The 24,196-nt window shown below is 51.3% G+C and overlaps 1 protein-coding gene across 1 annotated transcript; it reads left to right on the top strand.

Moving 5' to 3' along the window:
* The first annotated feature begins 8,374 nt into the window (after window positions 1-8,374).
* On the top strand, window positions 8,375-10,839 carry FAM43B (family with sequence similarity 43 member B). Its single transcript, XM_059895397.1, has 2 exons — window positions 8,375-10,419; window positions 10,538-10,839. The coding sequence occupies exon 1, from the start codon at window positions 8,777-8,779 to the stop codon at window positions 9,761-9,763; it is 987 nt and encodes a 328-aa protein (XP_059751380.1). The 5' UTR covers window positions 8,375-8,776; the 3' UTR covers window positions 9,764-10,419; window positions 10,538-10,839.
* The last annotated feature ends 13,357 nt before the right edge of the window (window positions 10,840-24,196 follow it).

Genomic DNA, 24,196 nt, shown 5'->3' on the forward strand with positions numbered 1-24,196 from the left:
CAGTGAGAGCCCTAGGTACCTTCCCCTCTCTGGAGCAGCATGGAGATTCCCACCCCACCCCTGCACCAGAAGACTGGAGCTTTCTTCTCTGGGGAGATGGACCCAAGGCGCCTCTGGACTGAGGACCCCAGGCGTGGCCAAGGGCAGGGAGGCACCATCCTGAACACGGATGAAGTGGCAGCCTGCCTACTGATCAGTGAGACCTCCAGGAGGCCCCATCTCTACTCCGCCCCCAGAATGCTGGCAGCTGGGTTTATACATTCCCTCCCCCCATGGCCAGGAGGCTCTAGGAGTTCTCCCTGGGGACCCTGGCCAGCCCAAAAGAAAAGACCTACAGACCTCAACATTGGAGGGCTGTTAAAAAAAAAAAAACAGAGCTGGATGGTGGTTAAAGTGGTAAAAACAGATTTGGGGGGGAGGGGTGAAGGAAAGTGATTAAAAACAGATTTACTCAGGAACGATTGCAATACAGAAACCTCAGGATAGAACTGGGGTCAATTCCAAATACAACAAGAACAAGGGGGCATTTAGAGCCAAGAAGCAGGGAGGAGGGTCAGTGGAGGGCAAATTACTAAGAGGAAAAGTCAGAGCTAAGAAGGGATTCTGACTAAACCGACTTGCAGGATCTTTGCTGAAGGCCGACCCGGGTGATCAGCTATCAACAGAGGGGGTGATGGGAGGGTGAGGAAAGTGATCAGATATCCAGGGTGGGGGATTCTGTCTAAACTGACTTAACAAGATTCTTGCTAAAACTGGGTGATGCAGGGTGGACAAGGAGGGGGCCTAGTCAAGAAAAGGATTCAGAGGAGCCTGAGCCAAGTTTGGTCAAGGAGAGAGTCTTTGCCAGGGTTTCTTTGTAACCTTGCTGAGCATGTCATCAGATAAGGAGGCCCATATATGACAAGTCCTGTTCATCCCCCTGCACCTCCCATATATAGAGTTTCCAATCAGTGTTTGTGCCTCTCAGATAGGGCTAGATGATAGTGATTACCAGACATTAGAGGAAAGCTGTAAGCATGACAGTCAGAGATGTACATCTTTTAATTTTTTTTTTTTTAAACATGCAGAAAGAACTCAGGGAGAAGAGCAATGCATGAAACTGAAAAAAAAAAAAAGCTTTTAAAAACAACTATCATGGACTTCCCCGGTGGCGCAGTGGTTGAGAGTCCACCTGCCAATGCAGGGGACCCGGGTTCAAGCCCTGGTCCTGGAAGATCCCACGTGCCACGGAGCAAAGGGACCTGTGCGCCACAGCTGCTGAGCCTACGCTCTGGAGCCCATGAGCCACAACTACTGAGCCCACATGCCAAGAGTCCATGCTCCGCAACAAGAGAGGCCACCACAGTGAGAAGCCCACGCACCGCAGCGAAGGGTAGCCTCCGCTCGCCACAACTAAAGCCCATGCACAGCAACGAAGACCCAACGCAAAAATAAAAACACCAAAGAAATAAAAAAACAACAACAACAAAAAAAACAACTATCATTAGAAAACCCTAAAGATTCCACAAAAACCTTAGAATAAATAAATTCAGCAAAATGACCAGATACAAAATCAACACACAAAACTCAGTTGCATTTTATTCACTAGCCATGAACAATTTCTGAAAAGGAAATTAAGAAAAAAATTCCATTTACAATAGCATCAAAAAGAATAAAATACTTAGGAATAAACTTCACCAAGGAGGGGAAAGACTTGAACACTGAAAACTACAAAATGTTCCTGAAAAAAATTAAAGACAACACAAATAAGTGGCAAGACATTCATGTTCATGGATTGGAAGACTTCATATTGTTAAGATGCCAATGCTACCCAAAGCAATTTACAGATTTAATGCAAACCCTATCAAAATCCCAATGGTATTTTTTTTTTCAGAAAAAGAAAAATCAATCCTAAAATTCATATGGAATCTCAGAGGACCCTGAAAAAGAATAAAGTTGGAGGTCTCACACTTCCTGATTTCAAGACTTATTACAAAGCTATAGTAATCAAAACAGTGTGGTACTGGCATAAAGACAGACATATAGACGAATGGACTAGAATAGAGATGGAAACAAATGCTTGCATATATGGTCAAATGATTTTCAACAAGGGTGCCGAAACCAATCAATGGGGAAAGAACAATCGTTTCAACAAATGGCGTTAGGAAAACTAGATATCAACGTGCAAAAGAATGATGTTGGGCCCTTGCCTTACATCATATACCAAAACTAACTCAAAAATGGATCAAAGACTTAAAAATAAGACCTAAAACTATAAACTCTTAGCAGAAGACATGAGGGAAAGCTGCATGACATTGGATTTGGCAGTGATTTCTTGGATATGACACCAAAGCATGGGCAACAAAAGTAAAAACAGACAAAGTGGACTACATCAGAATTTAAAATTTCTGTGCATCAAAGAGCATGATCAACAGAATTAAAAAGCAACCTAAGGAACAGGACAAAATATTTGCAAATCATATATCTGATAAGGGGTTAATATCCAGAATCTAAAAAGACCTCCTACAATACAACAACAAAAAAATAAATTTGAATAGCCATCTCTCTAAAGAAAATATACGAATAGCCAACAAGCACATGAAGAAATACTCAACATCACTAATTAGGGAAATGCAAATCAAAACCACAATGAGAGGGACTTCCCTGGTGGCACAGTGGTTAAGAATCTGCCTGCCAATGCAGGGAACACAGGTTCGAGCCCTGGTCTGGGAAGATCCCACATGCCGCGGAGCAACTAATCCCATGCGCCACAACTACTGAGCCTGTGCTCTAGAGCCTGCAAGCCACAACTACTGAGCCCACGTGCCACAACTACTGAAGCCCGCGTGCCTAGAGCCCGTGCTCCGCAACAAGAGAAGCCCCCACACCGCCACAAAGAGTAGCCCCTGCTCGTCACAGCTGGAGAAAGCCCACGCACAGCAACGAAGACCCAACGCAGACCCACCCCAAAATAAATAAATAAATAAATTTATTTTTAAAAAAATAGAATTACCATATGATCCAGCAATTCCACTTCTGGTTATACACCCAGAAGAATTGAAAGCAGGGTCTCCAAGAAATTTTTTTTTTTTAATAAATTTATTTATTTATTTTTGGCTGCGTTGGGTCTTCATTGTTGCGCGCGGGCTTTCTCTGGTTGCGGCGAGCGGGGGCTACTCTTCGTTGCAGTGCATGCAGGGGCTTCTCATTGCGGTGGCTTCTCTTGCTGCGGAGCATGGGCTCTAGGCGCGCGGGCTTCAGTAGTTGTGGCACATGGGCTCAGTCATTGTGGCTCGCGGGCTCTAGAGCACAGGCTCAGTAGTTGTGGCACACAGGCTTAGTTGCTCCGCGGCATGTGGGATCTTCCCAGACCAGGGCTCGAACCCGTGTCCCCTGCATTGGCAGGTGGATTCTTAACCTCTGCGCCACCAGGGAAGTCCCTCCAAGAAATATTTATACACCCATGTCCATGGTGACATTATTCACAATAGCCAAAAGGTGGAAGCAACCCAAGTGTCCATCAGTGGATGAATGGCTAAACAAAATATGTTATATACATACAGTGGATTATTGTTCAGCCTTAAAAATGTTGGAAATACTGACACATGCTACAACACGGATGAACACTGAAGACATTATGCTAAGTGAAATAAGCCAGTCACAAAAAGAGAAATACTGTGTGATTCCACTTATATAAGGTACATAGAGTAGTCAGATTCATAGAGACAGAGGGTTGAATGATGGTTGCCAGGGGCTGGGGGTGGAGGGGCGGTGGGGACTGGAGGAGAAATGGAGAGTTGTTTTGTTAGCACAAAGTATTGATTTTGCAAGATGAAAAGTTCTAAAGATCGGTTGCCCAACAATGTGAATATACTTAACAATACTGAACTGTATGCTTAAGAATGGTTAAGATCGGGACTTCCCTGGTGGCGCAGTGGTTAAGAACCCCCCGGCCAATGCAGGGGGCACGGGTTTGAGCCCTGGTCCTGGAGGATCCCACATGCCACGAAGCAACTAAGCCTGTGTGCCACAACTACTGAGACTGCGCTCTGAGAAGCCCACGCACCGCAATGAAGAGTAGCACCCACTCTCCGCAACTAGAGAAAGCCCACATGCAGCAATGAAGACCCAACACAGCCAATAAATAAATCAATAAATAATTTTTTTAAAAAAAGAATGGTTAAGATTGTAAGTGTTATGTGTATTTTACCACAATTAAAATTTTAAAAAAATTTAAAGCAACTATAATTAATATTTTGAGAGGAACAGGAGATAATATGTCCACGAACAAGAAGAGGATGCTATAAAAAAAGAACAAGAAATTGCTCTTAGAAGTGAAAAATTATGAGAAGAGACGTAAAAAAAAAATCCAAATAGAAAAGTTGGAAGATAAAGTTGAGGTAACATCCCAGAAAATAAAACAAACATTTTTTAAATGGAAAATTGGAAAGAACAGTTTGAAAAATTAGAGGATCAATCCAAGAGGTCCAACATCCAACTAAAATAGAAAAAACAAAAACAGAAATGAAATGGAGGGAATAAGCACAAAGAAATGCCCCCAAAATTGATTTTCAGATTAAGAGATTGATTTCCAGATTGAAAGGTTCCCCAAGAAGTGCCCGTAGTAAATGCACATCATTTGAAACTTTAGACCTCTGAGAGATCCTAAATACTTTCGGAGAGAAAAATCAAGTCACACACGCACAGGATCGGGTATCAGAATGTCACTTGACTTTTCAACAGCAACCATGGATCAACTCCTCAAAATCCTGAGGGAAATTTATTTCCAATCTAGAACTCTACACCCAGCAGAACTAGCAATCAAAGCTACTGGAATACATGCTCTACTAAAACAAGGAAATAAACCCTGTTTGGGAGCGGGGGTGGGGGGGAAGGCAGAAAGCAAGGGAACCAGAAAACAGGATCCAACACAGGAAAGAATCAAAGGAAATTTCCAGGGTGGTAGTAAAACAAGGTCCCAGGACGATAGCTCTACAGGTCTGTAGGGTAAGCAGTCCAGGTTGGAGCCCAGGGAGGATGCCTCAGGAGGGGTGTCTCTAAGAAACACAGAGACCTGAAGGACCACCTGGTGTGTTCAACCAGGTAGAGAGACGTTTTACGGTACTGCTGGACAGTTGGGGGATGAATTAGTGATGGGTACCTAAGGAAGTTTTTTTTGTTTTGTTTTGTTTTTGTTTTTTAATAAGGTGATTAAATACCTCTAGAAAAGCAAAAATGTTTTCCAGTAAGGAAAAATGAAATCATAACACACTTCAAGGCTCAGCTATGAACAACAGTTACATAGTCATAATACTTAAACACTGAATACTGATGCCACAGCAACAAAATGATATAACTAAACTGAGAGGAAGGAAGGGAAAATAATGTGTGGGATGCGGGTAGATGAAAGGGCATTAAATCTTCACCTTCCATAGAAGAGAGGCAATAGATAAATTTCAAAAAGTGGAAAATCTGAATTAGGTGTGTTATTTAAAAATAAGGAGGCATATGACAGAAGTACCATCTAAAATGCATGAAAGAGGGGTTGTCTTTGGAAGTGAGACTTGAGACTGGGGAAAGCATGGGGTAGGGGACTGATTTTTTAATTATATGTCTACTATAAGGCAGTTATATGACTTTTTCAACTAATACCAGTATAAATATGCTAGAGCTAAAAATTAAATTGAAAAAAGAAAAAAAAATCCAACTACATGCCAGTCTGTGAAGCCGTGATGGTACTGCTCTGGTACAAAGCTGGGAGCTCCTACCATGGACGGGAGAGAAGGGAAGGAAGACTTAAGGGAGGGGGCAGCCTTGAGCTCTGCCTGGATGAATGGGACCAGGCCGGCCTCTCCAGTCTTTTGAATAGAAAGGACAAAGGACAGTGGGAGCTCTAGGGCAGCTGAACCCTTCCAAGGGACAAGTTTAGAGGAAGAGGAGCCGAAGGCAGGACATCAGGCCCGAGTGTGTAAGGAGGAGCCCCTGAAGGGAGGAATGGTCCCAGAGCGGGTGCCAGAGGGAGGAAATCCCTGCAACGGAAGCCAAGGTAAGTTGTCCACAAGGTAACAAAATGGCTAACAATGTCAAATGCTGCTTTGTGGTCCAGAGGACTTAACATAAACACACGCTTGCAGGACTTCCCTGGTGGTCCAGTGGTTAAGACTCTGCACTTCCACTGCAGGGGCACAGGTTCCCCTTAGTCAGGGAACTAAGATCCCATATGCCGCGTGGCCAAAAATAAAAATTAAAAACAAACAAACAAACAAAACAGACCCTTGCACACTGTGATCTCAGCGCAGTCCTGGGTAACCCTCCCCACGCCCACTCCCCTGCCAGGATATTCCAAAAGCAGTGGGAACAGAACAGAAGCAGGACTAGGTGAGCGAGCCTACACTCGGCTCCGAAGTGCAGCGCCCCACCCCTTCCTGTTCTCTGAGAGGCAGGAGGCTTAGTTACTGGTGGAATGCAGGCAATGCTTGGGACACACTTATACTAAAGAAATGGTCATTTAGCTGAAATTCAAATTTAACTGGGCTTCCTGTGTCATGATACATTAACTCTAGCAACCCCAGGAGGCTACGCCTTCCCAAAAGCTTGGAGATATCTCAGCCTTGCAAGTGGAAACTTTGCTGCTGGCTGCTCCCACCAGCCTCCTGATGCTTGTGGCGAAGAGGACCCCGAGGCAGTGAGGTCCAGTGGGTGGATCCTTGTGCCTCTCAGAGCCTGTCCTCTTATGGAGAAATAAGGCCATGGCTATGGCGTGGGGACAGTAGGAGACCTCCATGTCCTTCTGGAGTGATTTTTTTTTACCACAAGCATGTATTACTTTTATAATCAGCAACAAGCCATAAAGACATTTCTACCTTAAAAATAAAATAAAATGAGGCTGCAGTGGACCAGGTAGTCTCTGAGGCCCCCACTGAAGCTAAGCTTCTGCAGTTCCAAGTAATTTCCTATTCTTTATTTGCATGTCATTTTAGGAGCATTCAGTGAGGCAGCCTTGTGAGGGGGAGGGTTGCTTTTATCCCCCCACCCCATCCCCCCAGGGATTCTGAGCCCAACCGGCTGGCCTGGGACGAATGTGGCCAGGCTGTGGGACATATCATCTTCCCACTGTCCCCACTCTGGGAGGTCACCTGGCTTGGCCTGGCCTAGCCCAAGCCTCTGGGCTCATTCCTGACCTGGAAGACTCCCCGAATGACCTGTTCTGAAGCCACCGAAAGGGCTTGGGTGTTGGCTCTGTAGGAGACTCCTGGGCCCCCATCAGAGCAGTCCTGAGATTCTAGGGAGCTTGTGATTTAACAAATCCTGAAAGGGGCAGGTGTGTCCCCATACCCAGGGACAAGTGTCTCTTTGCCAGTACACTAGGACCCCTCCCTAGTAAGAGGCCCCACTGGAAGGTCTCAGGGGAGGGTGGAAAACGCCCCATCCATATGCAGCATACGGTGGACTCATAGAAGAGTGAGGGCCCTGTGGTGGGTCACCCGAGCCTGAGTGGAGCCCCAGTTCCACCTCCTGTCAGCCTTGTGACCTTGGGCAAGTCACTTAACTGAGAGCCTGGGTAGTCCTGCGATAATGAGATAATGAATGCAAACCCCCGGAGGTGGCGGCAGGGAGGAGGAGAGGTGATCACACACAGGAGTGGTATCTGTTTAATCCCGGGAGAGTCCAGAGGCAGCCCTTTGGCCAAAGGAGCTTTTAATCTGCAATTCCCACAGACCCAGGACCACTCTGGAAGGTTCCCCACCCTCAGAGAGTACCCTCCCGGCTTTAGTCCAGGCGAGGGCCACTACTGGCCGCTGGAGCTGTGACTGGTCTCCCAGCTCAGGCGCAGGAGCCTGGCCCACGACCTTGGAAGAACCTGGGAGAAAGCTTCACCAAGCGACAGTACTTTTCCACTGCACTGCTCGGCCACCTCATCTGGCTTTCTGCTGTGCAGACAAGAGGCAAAGTGAGCCAGGCCGGCCCATCAGGAACCCACCCGAACTCACTCTCAGAGATGCGGGTAGGGATGTGAGGGGCAATGGGAATCCTAGAAAGAGGAGGGGAATACCGAACGCTCCAGGAGGAGCTTAGAGACCACCAGTGAGACCTGAGAAATTTGCGTTGGCAAAGCCCTCGGGTGGATTTCAGGAGATTCCTACTCCTTAACTTCCCCCTCCACGCCTTCCCCTCCGACGATAATGATTAAACCCGATGCACCGCGCCTGTGCCGGGTCTCGGGCGAAGAGCACTGCTAGCCTGCGCGGGGGAGGAGAGAGAGGAGGGCGAGAGGAGGGGACAAGAGAGCTAGCGGTCCCGCCCGGTGATGTAGGCAGCCCGGGGAGGTGGAGCCGCGACGCCTGAAGGAGTCCCCACCGCAGTCGCGCTCTCTCGGTCTACCCCTCCGAGCAGCCAGCCGCCAGCCCCGGCTCCGGCGACCTCCCTGCCGCCGCAATTTGAGCGGCGGGGACCGTGGGATCCCCCCTATTTGGGCCTGGGGGGGCGTCTCCTCCCCGCCCAGTCCCTGCCCCTCCTTGCTTCCCGGACGGCTGGAGCGACTCCCGGGGGACGCTGTTCCCGGACGCTCGGCCGCCGCCCGGGCATCTCGGCTGCCAGCCCGGCTGGGCACCGGGCATCTGCGAAGCTAGCTAGCCCTGCCTGGCATTGGGCATCTCTGGGAACCGACTGTCTCCGGCGCCGCCCAGCTTCTCGAAAGCCCGGGGCCTCGGGCTTCTGCGCGCCCTCCCTTCCCCCGGCCGCGGGGCAGGACGCCCGTGAGCTCGCGGCGTCCCCAGCCCCTCTGGGCGCCGCCGCGATGCTGCCCTGGAGACGTAACAAATTCGTGCTGGTGGAGGACGAGGCCAAGTGCAAGGCGAAGAGCCTGAGCCCGGGGCTCGCCTATACGTCGCTGCTCTCCAGCTTCCTGCGCTCCTGCCCGGACCTGCTGCCCGACTGGCCGCTGGAGCGCCTGGGCCGCATGTTCCGCAGCCGGCGCCAGAAAGTGGAGCTCAACAAGGAGGACCCGACCTACACCGTGTGGTACCTGGGCAACGCCGTCACCCTGCACGCCAAGGGCGACGGCTGCACCGACGACGCCGTGGGCAAGATCTGGGCGCGCTGCGGGCCGGGCGGGGGCACCAAGATGAAGCTGACGCTAGGGCCCCACGGCATCCGCATGCAGCCGTGCGAGCGCAGCGGCTCTGGGGGCTCGGGGGGCCGCAGACCGGCGCACGCCTACCTGCTGCCGCGCATCACCTACTGCACGGCGGACGGGCGCCACCCGCGCGTCTTCGCCTGGGTCTATCGCCACCAGGCGCGCCACAAGGCCGTGGTGCTGCGCTGCCACGCCGTGCTGCTGGCGCGGGCGCACAAGGCGCGCGCCCTGGCCCGCCTGCTCCGCCAGACCGCGCTGGCGGCTTTCAGCGACTTCAAGCGCCTGCAGCGCCAGAGCGACGCGCGCCACGTGCGCCAGCAGCACCTCCTCGCGGGGGGCGCCGCCGCCTCGGTGCCCCGCGCCCCGCTGCGCCGGCTGCTCAACGCCAAGTGCGCCTACCGGCCGCCGGCCGCCGAGCGCGGCCGCGGGGCGCCGCGCCTTAGCAGCATCCAGGAGGAGGACGAGGACCAGGACGAGGAGGCGGAGGAGCGCGAGGAAGGAGGCCCCCAGAGCGAGCGGCCGGAGGTGCTCAGCCTGGCCCGGGAGCTGAGGACGTGCAGCCTGCGGGGCGCCCCGGCGCCTCCGCCGCCCTCGCAGCCTCGCCGCTGGAAGGCCGGCCACCGGGAGCGGGCGGGCCAGGCGCGCTGAGAGCCGAAGGGACAGGACTTGCGGCCCCAGACCCGGCCGGCCTGACTTACAGCCTCTAACCCCGGCCCTGCCCGCTACGGCTCCCCCTGGTACCCCGGCCCTTGCCTCCCTCATGGTCTCTGTTGTCCGCTCGAGCCTCGTCTTGGCTCATGGTGACGCCTGACACGCCCTTGTATTGGGGAACCAGATGAGGGAGCCACAGGATTCAGTGCTCACCTCTCCCCCCACCTGAGTCTCCCGGAGCCCTCCATTGTGGATTTGCCCCCTACGCTTCACACCAAGTCTCCTTACCCATAGACCACGCCCTCCCTCCCCAAGCATCCTCTCAAGAGAAGGGGGGGAGACGTTTCCAGAAATCCAGGAGGGTGGCCTTGGATCTTGGCCAGGTGGAGGCAGTGGTCCTGCCCTTGACCAGGCTAGCCTTCCTCCCTGGGATGAGACCAACGCTGGCGAGGCATTCTTGTAGGGGGAAGAGTAAGTAGCCCCGGAGAATTGAGGCCAGGCCCAAAGTGGCAACTGAGTCCGCTGCCGTACACACAAGGAAGACTTCTCTATGCCTGGCCTCTCTACCCCTTGGAGGACTTCTGGGACTTCACTCCTCTGGCTCTGGAGAAGACTGGGACGTTCCTACCAACCCCAACCACAGGCTGGGCCAGGTAACAGCTCCCTGCACCAGATGGCTGTCCAAGCCTGTGCCCTGGCACCTGCCACCCGCCACAGGACTCCTCACCCACCCCATCTTTCTGCATACCGATGTGTGTGGTTCCCCCCTAGGCGCCCCACAACCAGGACCAAGACGAGGCCTCCAGAGGAGGTAAGGAGGACCTCTGGCAGTGCTTGAGGACACTGGCTACCCAGAAAATGGACACAGGAGGGATGCCCCCAAGTTGAGGCTTGTCAGAGCGCGAGGGTCCTGACAGCAGCTGGATTCTCATAGCACGATGAGGCAGGAGGATGCGGGAACCCAACAGAGAGAGCGGGCCCCTGCCCACGTGTCTCTCAGCAAGGCCACCAAAAGCCCAAAGATCTATGTGTCACCAAATGATCACTGTAAATAAAGTGTTCCTGCTTTTTCAGCCTGTCACCACTCCTGTGTTGTGTTTGATGCCAGGCCTGCTGGGGGTGAAAAGATTATCATCAGAACCTTAAAGGGCAGGAGAAGACCCCAGGAAGTATCCCCTTTAGCAGCTGGAGCCAACTCTCAGGATATGGGGGGACGAAGGGGCTGCTGCCAGGAAGCTGTTCCCTTCATGTCGGGAAAGGAGACAGTAGCAGGTGCACAGCACCTGTGCCAAGCCTGGAAGGGGTGTCAGCTGTCTGTCTCGGCGTCCCAGAATGTCTCTCTGCCTGGGCACCAAACACAAGTGTCTCTGGGACATTGGGCAGGGAGGGGTCACTGGGCTGGGGCCTTCTCATCAGCCATGTATCTTTGAGAAGATTCATGTGTATGTATGCCAAAGCAGGTGGTATTTGCTGGGTCTCCTCAAGGATGTAAGGGAGAGGGGTGGGCAACCCAATTTGCTTTCAGAGGAGCTGGAGAGATCTGTCCAGACCATTATAACAGCAGGAGTCCTGAGCCTGGATATCTTCTTTACTTCTGTGCTGAGCTGGGCACTGATCCCAGAGTTGTCCAGAGCCCAGACGAGTGGCCTCTGCAATCACCAACAATCAGGATTGTTCTGCTTCCTGGAGCTGCTGGAACAGAGGGTACCACTGCCGCGTCACCCTGGAGGAACCCAGGCAGGGTCGGAGGGTGCACTTTGAAGGGGAAAGCTGGGCTTGACTTCACATGTTTGGGGGGTGACAGGGATGGCCGGCATGTTCATTGCTTCCCTCTTACGCATTCCCAGGGGATTTGCTGGTGTTTCTCCCCATACGCAGAAGGAGAGAAGGAAGTGGGAAGATGTCAGCCCTGGGAGAGGGGGATGGGCTGCCTCTGGCGTTAGAGACACCCTCACCCAGCAACGAGGTCATAAGCACACCCTCTTTAATCAGATGCTTGCGGCAGAAATTTACTAAATGCCTGCCTTGAGACAGGCACTAAGCTAGGTCCTAGCGGTCCAGGAGTCCCTTCCCTGTGGCTCTTAGATTCTCAAGTGAAATGCATACAATTAAAGGAACACTTGCAATATAATAATTCACAAGCACGCTCCCAGCCTTAGCCTCTGCTCCTCCACGCTTCTCTGGCAGCCTCCCAAAACATAGACACACACACACACACACACACACACACACAGAGAGAACTGCCTTCTTCCTTTCCTTGCTCACAGTATGCTCGCTAGACCTGGAGTTAGAAGACCAGAGTGAAAGGACTGTCCCTGCCTCCTTACCAGCTGTATGATGTTGGGCAACTCACTCAGCCTCTCTGAGCCTCACCATTATCAGTGGTAAAATGGGAGGGGGCTAATATCTACCTCACAGGCTGATTATAAGAAGTAAATAGAATCATGTCTGTGAAAAAGCTTTGGCAGATAATAAAATGCCCAGCACATGTGAAGAACAACCATTTTACCCATAGGATTCTTCTCTTTAGATTAGGATTTTTAGTGTGCCTTCCCCCCACGTCCACTCCACTCTCCCTGGTAACGGTGATTATCAGTTGTTTTCTCCCTCTCTCTCTCTCTCTCTCTCTCTCTCTTTGGCCACGCTGTGTAGCTTGCGGGATCTCAGCTCCCTGACCAGGACCATGGCAGTGAAAGCCCGGAATCCTAACCACTAATCCTAACTTCCACATCTCCATTCTCAATGCGTGTGATGGAGGAAGGGCCTGGTCCACCTTGCCTCCCACAGTGGGTTGAGGATGAGATAAGCCACAGGGGACCCAGCACAGTGCCAACTGCCACCAGGCCACAGAGTGGGTGCTGAGGGCAGCCCCAGCCAGCAGGCCCCAAGCATCGTTGCTACCAAAGGTGGAAGATGCATCCTGGAAAACCAGATCCCCTCCACCTATGCACTGACTGACCTTCTCCCTCGATCTTAGACACAAGCTCAAGAAGATCCCTGAAGCACTGGGCAAGCCATCTGGTGTCCCTGTGGCTCTTTTCCAGCACCGGAGTCCCCACCTGTAAAATAAAAATGGGAGAGTTCTCCCAGTCCTAGATTTCCCAGGGGTGCCCCGGGAGCTGCTTGTGGGGAGTGATGGGGAGACAGAATGGGGAGGCCGCCCCCCACCTGCTTTAGCTGGAGCATCTTCTCTGTTTTCCCTTTGGGGTTTATGCGATTCCAGTTGAATAAGGGGACCCTACAGATTTTTCTTTTTCGAGTTTTAAACACTGGGTGAGATGCCCTTTAAACTTTCCTTCCAGCCCCCATGCTGTGTGTGTCTTAGGTCCATTGGGTCAACTAGGCCTGAGAAGTAACGCTGGAGTGTGAATGTGTCAATGGAGGGCTTTCCAAGAGCAACAGACAGCCGGGGACCACTCAGACAGTGTGTCTCAGCTGGGCCAGCCTCTTCCCGGGGCCTCTGGGGCCTTATTTCCTGCTCTCCTGATCCTGCTCCGGAGGGGCTGGGCTGTGACTGGGGTGACTGTGCCACAGCTCACAGCTTACAGGATAGAGTTGGCCCACCAATGCCATCCTGATTCCTGCTGCTTCTCTTCCACACATGGACGTGCTCCCAGGCCCCAGACGTGGCCACGTGCTCCCACCTCCAGGCTCGTGCCCCTGCTATTCTCACTACCGCAAATGTCCTTTCCTTCCGCTGCACGTGTCCAATCCTACCCTCTCTTCAAGGCCCAGCACAAATCCCACCTCCTCAGAACTTTCCTTAATGCACACCCTTCCCCCACTCCTGCCAAACCTGGGGGTGATCTCTCCTCTCAAACACACAGGATGTGGCCTATACTTTTCTCGTGGTCCTCATCAGGTTACCCCTGGGATTCCTGTTTATATGGAAGTGTCTTGTCTCTCATACTGATCCATCTTCATTTCCCCACCCCCTTCAGTACCCTGACCACGGCAGGGCAGAGAGTGAGGCTCAATATTAATTTGTTGAATGAACACATGAATGAATGAGCCAGATGGAAGAGCCCACATGGAATAGGAAACCAAGTGGGTGGAGAAGTGTTCCTTCTGCCAGGCTTCCGCCTGGAGATGCTGAAAGAGAGCTATCCTCAGACGCCCTGCTCAGATGGATGGCTATTCCTGGGGAGAAAAACAGCAGCTCAAGAGATGAGGCCAGTGGAAGAAACTGAAGCCTCTGTCCCCAGGGTCTGCTCTGAGCTCCAAATCCCCAGGACTGGGCCTTCTCACTCTCTGGTCTAGCCCAGCCCCAGCAAAGGGCTGCCACTCACAATACAGAGCAGCTCCTGGAGGAGACCAACCAACTCCAGGTGCGCTGTCTGGGCAGCGGGAGGACCATCCAGACAGATGCCATCTCTAATTTAACACACAGGTGGTCAAACCTGGGCTTGAGCATCAGATAGACCTGACTGCCCTTCCCAGAGCTGCCACCTGATGGCTTTATAACTTGGAGCAGGTTTCTGAAGGCTTTAGAGCCTTGATTTTCCATCTGTGAAAACAGGGGTGGGTGAGTCTAGATTTTATACGGTTGTTGGGAGAATGAAAGCTTTGCACTTGGATAATTTATTTAGCACAGTGCCTGGCGCACATAATAAGTTGTAGCTGCTGCTATTATGTTGATTATTATCATTTTACCTGGAGCTCCCCTTACTGACAGCTCTGGGATGAGGAGATCAGGTGCCTGGTCCCTGAGACACTAAAGATGCTGCTTGTTCATGCCCTGGGGTGGCATCATCTCTAAATCACGGTAGAAGATTCAGCTTCAGCTTGTCTTATTTTCATCACCAGTTGTTCAACTGACATAAGCCTGATCGCCTTAACACTAGATTAGATCTAATATCTTAAGCTTTTGTATCTCCTTTTCGCCTTAGCACCCAGCGCAATGCCAGGCAAACAGTAAGCACTTCAGAGGTAAGTGAATGAATGAATGAATGAATGTTCAGCTGCTGCCGGCAGCAATGTTGTCACATAGTCTTCCCAGCTAAGGTCTACAGAAAGCTGAGATGCCAGTCCTTTGTGAGTGACGGATCAGCTTCCCTCAAGTCCCTGTCTGCCCTTAGCTACAGGCTATGGAGAAGAGGAGGGGGCTGCTGGCTTAAGGACCAGTAAAGGACAGAAAAGGATCGCGGGGCTGACACGCAGATCTGACGAATCTCTGAGCCAAAACTGTCCTCTCTCTCCCTTTGCTCGACTGCCTCCTGTTCGTAAAGCACATATGGGTTTGTCAACTGATCCATAATAACTGAGCCTCCTCACCACTCAACTTGAGAGGGAAAGAGGTTGGGCAGGTGAGGCATTAAGGGGGAAGGTGGAGTTCAAGCCATCATAAAGGAGACCTCAGCCGGGAAGATTGGGCCGGTACTGCGGCATGCTGGGAACCCTTGACAAAGGCTAAAGGACTTGGAAAGCTCAGGTGGATCTTGTTTTTGTCTGCCCAGCATCCTTCCATCTCCCCTTTATGGTAGAGACTGCCTCCCCATTCTCCCCTGCACTGAGATGTGGTCATGTGACTGAGTTCTGCCCAATCCAATTGATGAGTGTCACTCCCAGGGCCTGGACCAAACAAAACGTAACCTTTGCTTTATTCTCCTGCTGGCCTGCTGGATGGCATCACCCAGGGTGTCCTTGGAAGCTATATGATGAAGATGACAGAGCCTCCACCAGCCTGGGTCCCTGAATGGGCATGTGAAGTAGAGCCCCAGCCCTGCCAACAATGGGAGCAAGAAATGAAATTGTACTGTGTTAGCCACTGACATGTTGGGGGGTTTATTGCAGCACGTAGCTTACCTTGACTAACGCACTCTTCTTGAGACCCACTGCCCTGATGCTCCTGGTGAAACCATCATTCTCTGCTCTTGGTCCCTGGGCTTTGGGTGGAGCTGACTTCACACACATGGGCTCCAGAGGAGAACGTGTGATCCAGGCCTGAGCAATCAGAATATCCTGTATCCTTAGCCCCAGAGATTGGTTCTGGAACGGGCACGTGACATGGTCAGAGCCAGTGGAACTTAGTTCTGGGACTTTCTTTGAAACTCTTGGGAAGAGAGACGCTCACTTTCTGCTGGAGTTGCTGAGAGGTAGGGAGTATGTCTGGTGTTGCTGGCAGCTATCTTGCCACCATGAGGAGAGAGAGCCTGAGAGGCCAGCAGGGAAAAGCAGAGCAGGCCACAAGCCCCGAAGCATCACTTGAGCCCCTGGATCTCACTGGACCTGCCCAGGTCTGCCCCTGGAGTTTTCAGTGCCTTGAGCCCCTAAGCTGTACTTTTTGCTTAAGCCAGTGTGAGTTGGGCCTTCTGTTGCTTGCATCTAAGAGAGCCCTGGCCCTGCCGTCTCTGCTCTCATCAGGTCCCCAGCTCTGGAAGAGGGGGATTGTTGAAAAGCTTCAGGGTCTGCCAGGGTCGCCTGATTGTGGGACATCAGGCAGCTCAGGGGATCCAGAAGTCCCCAGGCCCTGCCCCTCTCCGAGGTCACCTGGTCTCCCATCCGGGCTGCCCCTCGCACACCTTCCCAGTTTTCCCTCTGTGGATGGAGCTCATAGTGCCCATCCCTCCACGCCTTCAATCAGCACATGGCTCTGACCCTGACTCCACGTGCCTCTTCACTCAGTTTCTGGCCTTCGTTCAAATGCTAGCACGAGGCTCTAGGTGGTCACCCCAGATCATGAGCCCACCCTGGTCCACTCCCCGGCAACTGGGGAGTCGGCTCATCAGATGTAAATTTGGCCACTGAGCCAATCTCCCAGGAGAACTTCAATGTGGAGGGGGGCACCTCTGATGATGGATTGGGACCCGAGCAGGCTGATCTCAGAGTCCAAGACCCAGAACTGCCTGTTACTCATTCTGGGACATGGACAAGTCACTTAACTGCTCTGCATCCCCATTTCTTCTGTAGTATGGAGGCAGTACTCCTAGGTATTTCTGCCTCAGAGGATTCTTGTAAGGGGCCATTCAAATGGGATGCAACATGAGAGGCTTTGAAAAGCGTCAAGCACCATATGCGGGGCAGGGTGCTTCCTTACGGACTTCCTTACGGACAAGAAAGCTGGAGTGAGGCCGCTCCACAACATCCAAGCTGAAGGGTTCCTATTTGGGGGGAGGAGCCCAGGCAAAGGAAATGAACACAGACGGCAGCAAGGGAGGTTTAAAATAGACATCTGCAGGGATTCCCTGGAGGGGAGAGTTACATGACCAAGAAGAAGCTCAAACAATAAGCTCCCCACACACACCGCCCCCCCAGGGTAGCCTGGAGGGATGGCTGGTTTCATCCCATCTGCAGTCAGAGGGATGGCCAGGGAGGCCCCAGAAGACCCTTGCAGCCCAAGCTGCCTCTGAAGTCCTAAAGCAGGAGCAGGAAACAGCAGGCTGGAGCATCTGCTTCTCATGTTGTAATCGTGCCTGTGATCTTGGATCCCACAGGCCCTGGACAGCTCTGGTGCATCTCCTGCCACCAAAACCAGCCTCAGATTGTGATCATTCAGCAGCCTTTGAAATAGAGGCGCAGGTGCCAGGAGGTGAGAGGGACATTCCAAGATCAAAGTGGACACTGCCCACACCTATTCCTCTCTACCTCCCTCAGTCTCCAAAGGACACAAACTCGGAGACCGGCATCACGTACCCTCTGCCAGAATCTCATTGATAAACAGACCCAGAGGGTGGGATGGGTTCTGGGAAGTGTGCTGCTGCCTTTAGAGGAAGCATGCACACGTGTGCACGTGCACGCACACGCACACACACACACACACACACACTCCTAGATAACTAATGTTGCAGACTGTTGCTTATTCTCTCCCACCTTTCTCCTGACTTGTGAGCATAAACAAACCCACATACACACACACAGAGATTGTGTCGTTTGGTTTTCACAAAAACGGAGTCTTTCTCTAACATCCCACAGCTAGTTTTATCACTTACATCATGCGCTTCCGTCCAGCTCAGGGGATTTTAGTGTAAGTCATTCTTCTTTTAATAGCTGCATGATATATTCGACCATCTCCTGCTAATGTCTGTGCAGGTTGTCTCGCGTTTTTAAAAGCATCTAATAAATGTGTGCAGATCCTGGAAGAAGGAGCAGATGTATCCTGAGCAGCTCCACATGTGGGCTGAAAATAAATAGGATCAAGAAGAGTTAACATGAATTCTCAGTGCTGGGATGTCTCAGCCGGAAGGGCCTTTAGAGCTTGTGGTCCAATCTCCTGGTTTAAAGATGAGAAAAGGGATTTGTCCAAGGTCACACTGCTCGCTACTGAAAACTCTGGGGCCATAATTTAGGTCTTCTGACTCTCAGACTAATAATATCCTGTCCTCTGTACAAAAGATGTTAAAATAAAAATTGGAAATAGGACCAAGAAAGGTTTGTTTAAATTTACAGATGCCCAAAATTTAGGGGTCAAATAAGGAGATAAGATGTACTCAAATCCCACAGAGATAATGACAAAGGGAAGGAGCCTCTTTTTATACTCTTCCTCTTGTCCCTCTCACCGGTCATATTTGCCCAAACACAAGCTCATTTCTGCCTCAGGGCCTTTGCACTTGCCACTTCCCAGGGAGGGACCACACCTCTCTCAGATTTTTACATGGCTGCCACCTTCTCACATACAGATCACAGCTCCAATGTCACCTCTTCAGAGAGGCCCTCCTTGTTTCCACCCTCCCCACAACTCAAACTAACCTGTTCAGCCATCATCTGTCCCATTACCCTGCTTGTTTTCATCATCTGTAATGATCTCAGGCGTGTGTTTGTCTGTTCATCAACAGTCTCCCCTATTAGAATAGAAGCCCCATGAGGCAGAGCCCTTGCCTGCTGAAGACAGTGCCTGGCAAGTAGTAGGTGCTTAGTAATGATTTGAATTGATAGAGCCCAAGTCTCCTGATTGCTTGTCCAGTGGTGCTTCCTCTGCACCAAGAGGTGTCTGTGCTACAACAGGGCTGTGGAGGCTGGTGGCCCTGGGTCCTAGAGAGAGTGCTGGTTGCCAGCTTCTGTAGAGGTTGGGAGGGGGTAGGGATCCTGCAAGGAGTCAAAATGCAACAAGTCAGGATGATGTTCTTTCTTCACCTTCAAAACCAGGACCAGAGCCTCTCTCTGAGCCCTCAGGCCACCACCCTTCTCTGCTGCCTCTACCCTCTTCTCTGCTTGGTCCCTGACCACACTGTGTGCTTCCAGGAGGAGCTCTGGGTGGTCTCTCCTCACCCCCCTACCCCACCACCCCAAGCCATCTCTTCTTGTCTCCTTGTGCCCTTCCCATCACTGGTGCCTTGCCCAGAGAAGGGAACCAGCCAGGAGGGGGACCTAGACACCTGTCCTCTGGGAGCATGCTGTGGGCACTGCCCGGGAGTTCTTGGTCACCGGAACCCTGGGCAACCTTGGTCAAGTCTCTTTACCTCTCTGGGCTTTGTCTCCTTCTCTCGAAAATGAGGCACAGGAAGGCTACGGAAGCTGGACGGCTCTATAGCTCGAATGTTCTGAAGTTGCCACCTGACCATTGTGTTTGTCCCCTAAAATTGGAAAAGAGGAACCAAGCTCCCTTCTGTGTTTTACATTTAAAAAACCAGGTTCCAGGGAATTCCCTGGCAGTCCAGTGGTTAGGACTCCACACTTTCATGGCCGAGGGTGCAGGTTCAACCCCTGGTCACGGAACTAAGATTCCACAAGCCTCCCGGTGTGGCCAAAACAATAAAAAATAAAAAAATAAAATAAAATAAATATTTTTAATAAACATAAAAAATCAGGTTCTGTCTTGGAAAATGAACTGGTATAGGCTGCCCTGTGCATGAGGACCGCACGGAGTACAGGTGACTCGGCCGCAATGGCCGCTTCCCCAGAGAGGTAAGCCTCTTGGTCTGAATGGAGTCAGGAGTCCGGGCATCCTGGGTGTGGAGCTGTGCCAGGGAAGAGGGCTGCCAACCTGCACAGGGCAAGTCACCTGGGAAGGCTCAGGCACAGTGCCCTTTCTCAGCCAGGCCCGGACACTCCCCAGACCCCACTGTGGCTTTCCCAGCAGGCAGAGGAGAGACTTACCATCTGTCTAGGGCTTACTGTGCTCTCAGGATGAGGCTGCAGGCCAGAGGGCCACACTCGCATCCATTCAACTTTCTTTTGATAAATATTGAGTGCCTTCTGCACGCCAGGCCCTGTCCTGGGTCCTGAGGAGACAGTGGTGAACAGAACACCAAAGACCTTTACCCTTGTGGAGCCCGCATCCTAGTGAGGAGAGGCCAACAATAAATAAGAAACATAGTAAATGAATACATTCTGTTAGAAGGAGACACATGTATGGAAAAGAAGAAGTAGAGTGGTGTAAGGAAAGTGGGTGCTACGAGATGGAAAATTCCAAGGTTATGAAATCTCTGGGCTAGAAATGGTCGTGGAAGAGACTGGCAAGATGATCCCCAAAGCCGTCACCTCTCCCTGCAGAGGCATGACTACACATTTCCCAGCCTCCCTTGCTGCCGGGTGCGGCCATGTGACTACGTTCTAGACAATGGCATGTGAGCCTATTCCACATTCCTGCCCTGAGTGAGCCTTGTTTTTGCTTTCTTCATCTGCCAGCTGAATGGAGAGGACGCTGAGCGCTAAGGAGGGCAGAGCCAAAAAAAAGTGGGCATCCCTGAAGAGAGGCGACCCCCTTGCCCCACCTGCTTAGACTTTGCATGAGGGATGAGGGGCTTCACCACAGGCTTGAAGACCAAGCAGGTGGTTTGCAAACCATTCCAGGCAGAGAAGAGAAGCCAGCGGCTTTTCAATTTTTTTTTAAGCTTTCTCAAAGCCATGGCTCTATCCTTTCCTCATCTTCTCCCATCTATCCTGCTCCTAATCCCCCACTCATCCATCCATCCATTTAGTCACTCAACAAAGATTTATTGAGAAGCTACCCTATTCCAGGCACTGTTCTAGGCACTGGGGTTAGAGCAGTGAACAACACAGACAAAAATCCCAGCCCTCAAGGGGCTTCCATTCTAGCAGGGCAAGAACAGACAATAAACACAATAGTGAAAAGAGAGCTCTGTTACTAGACCCACTTTACAGATGAGCAGCCTGAGAAGCAGAAGTAACTTAAGCTGATGCGATTTTTGTTTTATAAATTTTTTTACATTTATTTTTATTTATTTTACTTATTTATTTTTGGCTGTGTTGGGTCTTCATTGTTGTGCACAGGCTTTCTCTAGTTGCAGCGAGCGGGGGCTACTCTTCATTGCAGCGTGCGGACTTCTCATTGCTGTGGCTTCTCTTGTTGTGGAGCACGGGCTCTAGGCACACGGGCTTCTGTAGTTATGGCACGCAGGCTCAGTAGTTGTGGCTCATGGGCTCTAGAGCACAGGCTCAGTAGTTGTGGCACACGGGCTTAGTTGCTCCATGGCATGTGGGATCTTCCCAGTCCAGGGCTCGAACCTGGGTCCCCTGCATTGGCAGGCAGATTCTTAACCACTGCACCACCAGGGAAGCCCTTATAAATTTATCTTATTTATTTATTTTTATTTTTGGCCGCGTTGGGTCTTCGTTGCTGCTCGCGGGCTTTCTCTAGTTGCAGCGAGCAGGGGCTAATCTTTGTTGCGGTGCGCGGGCTTCTCATTGTGGTGGCTTCTCTTATTGCGGAAGGAGCATGGGCTCTAGGCACGCCGGCTTCAGTAGTTGTGTCACATGGGCTCAGTAGTTGTGGCTCGCAGGCTCTAGAGCACAGGTTCAGTAGTTGTGGCACACAGGCTTAGCTACTCCGCGGCATGTGGGATCTTCCCGGACCAGGGCTTGAACATGTGTCCCCTGAATTGTCAGGTGGATTCTTTTTTTTTTTTTTTTAAGATTTATTGATTTATTGATTGATTGACTGATTGCTATGTTGGGTTTTCGTTTCTGTGCTAGGGCTTTCTCCAGTTGCGGCAAGCGGGGGCCACTCTTCATCACGGTGCGCGGGCCTCTCACTATCGTGGCCTCTCTTGTTGCAGAGCACAGGCTCCAGACGCGCAGGCTCAGTAGTTGTGGCTCACGGGCCTAGTTGCTCCGTGGCATGTGGGATCTTCCCAGACCAGGGCTCGAACCCGTGTCCCCTGCATTAACAGGCAGATTCTCAACCACTGAGCCACCAGGGAAGCCCGGCAGGTGGATTCTTAACCACTGAGCCACCAGGAAAGTCCCAGCTGATGTGATTTTGACTGGATGTAATAAAAGGAGTGTACCTGAGAGCTTGGTGAAGATGAGCTTGGTATCATTTCCCTTGGTGGGAATTTGGTTCCTCACAGTGGGGACTTAATTGCCTTTGCAAAGCAGTGGAGATCCTGAGGCTTGTGAGCCAAGGATTTCTGTTCCACTCTGCCTCTTCATAGCCATGTGACCTGGAGCATGTTTCTTACCCTTTCTGATTCCCCGTTTCCTCACTTAAAAAACATGGATAATAACATACTAACTTCCATGATAGATTGTTCCATAATGGCCTCTGATGAATTATCTCTCCTTGTGTAAGTCCCCTCTCACATTGACTCTGGGCTTGGCAGTGTGACTTCCTCTGGCAATGGGACATCAGCAAACGTGACTCAAGCAAAGTCTTGAAAAATGCTGCACACTGGGGCTTGCTGTCCTGGAACTCTGCCATCCCCTGGAAGAAGCCCAAGCTGGCCTGCTGGAGACACCTGACCTGGTCAACAGTCAGCACCAACCTCCAGACATGTGAGCAAAGCCATGTTAAACCTCTTGAACCCATTTGTTCCCTTGGATGATTGCACGTGAGTGACCCCAGGCATGACCGGCAAAAGAACTTCCCAGCTGAGTCCAGTTCAAATTGCTGGCCTATCGAATTGCGAGCAAGTAAAATGGTTATTCCTTTAAACCACTCCATGTTAAGGTGGTTTGTTACACAGCAGTAGATAATGAATACAACAGCCTCAAGGTGTGTCTCTGAGGATTGAATGAGAAAATGTATGGAAAGCATTATATCTTGTTTGGCATGAAATAATAGCTCAGTCAAATGTAGTCATTATCATATTATGGATCCAAGTTTCTTTGCTTTGGGAACCCTCTCTGTTGGCCCTTCTAGTTACCCCAGTGTAAGGTGAATTGATATTGGAGAATTCTGTGAGGTCACCTTAAATCTGCCTGTGGTGGCTGCAGATTAGGAGGTTAAGGGCTGCCTTGGGTGGACTTTATCCTGACTACTCTTGAATGCAGGGAGAAAGGAATTTCAGACAGAGACCAGGTGGCCCCAATGGGCAGTTATTTAAGGTTAAGTAACCAAGGTGGACAAATCTACTATGACTCTTGGGTCTTTTCTGGGGCCCCAGAGTTTGCCCTGAACTGTACTTTGGGGGGCTTCTCCCCTCCCTTTCACGTGTTTTTTGAACCTCTACAATGTGCCAGGCCATAGGTGCCCAGGAGACAACATAGACATCCATCTGCCATTCTAGACAGACAGTCAGCCCATAGCTAATGTTATCAGATAGTGAAGCGCCCTCTGAAGGAAAGTGAGTGGGGTAACAGGAGAGAGTAATAGGGAGATGCAGTCAGGAAAGGCTCTCAAAGCAGATGCCATTTGAAGGCCCCCCGGGAAGAGACATCCAGGAGAGAGAACAACCTGCACAAAGATCCTATGATGAGAACGTCCTTGGTGTGTTGAATGTGGCTAGTGGGTGATGGAGACTCACAGGACATGAGGCCAGAGAGGTGGGCAGGGCTGCATAAGCCACGGTGAAGGCTTTGGGTTCTATTCCAATTAGTGGAAACTACGGGGTTGTTTGTGTTTTCAAAAGCTCACTCAGACCCCTTTTTAAAGGATGGAATTGGGAGAGGGAGTAAGAGAGGAAGCAGGAAGACCAATTAGAGGTCTAGCTGTGAGCCGGTGGTGCCGTAGACCAGGGCTGCAGCGGTGAAGATGGGGAGGAGTGGCTGAATTCAAAATGTATGTTGAAGGTAGAGCCAGAGCCTGGTGATGGAGTGAATGGGGGATGAAGGAAAGCAAGGCATAGAGGGTCACTTCTAGGTTTGCGGCCTGAGTAACTGATCTTACCTTTAACTGAGGCACAGACCAGGGCAGGGGCAGGGACAGGTCGGGGATCGGGTGAGGACAGAAGTTTTGTTTTAGATCTCCTCGAGTTATGATGCTAATAAACATCCAAACGGAGAGGCCAAGTGGGCAGCTGGATAAGCAGGACTATTTCCAAGAACGAGGCATGTAAGTTTGGAAGTGATGATTCTTGATGGCATTTCAAGCCATAATTCTGGATGAAATCACCTGGGAGAGGAGAGGAGTGAACGTGGACAGAGGCAGAGACCTCTCTGTGCTTGGTGGCTGAGCAGAGAAGAAGCCAAGGATGGAGACGGCAGAGAAGTAGGAGCAAAGCCAGGAGAATGTGGTCTCCCTGTGTAGCAAAGGGGCCCTCTGCACCCCCAGAGCCCCACCCCAGCGAGAGCAGAAGGCCCCTCTCTTTTAAG

The sequence above is a fragment of the Balaenoptera ricei genome, chromosome 1, assembly GCF_028023285.1.
Source record: "Balaenoptera ricei isolate mBalRic1 chromosome 1, mBalRic1.hap2, whole genome shotgun sequence".
Lineage (NCBI taxonomy): Eukaryota > Metazoa > Chordata > Mammalia > Artiodactyla > Balaenopteridae > Balaenoptera > Balaenoptera ricei.

What these genes read in the sequence shown, in the direction of transcription:
- FAM43B (XM_059895397.1), top strand. Translation starts at nt 8,777, where the DNA reads ATGCTGCCCTGGAGACGTAACAAATTCGTGCTGGTGGAGGACGAGGCC.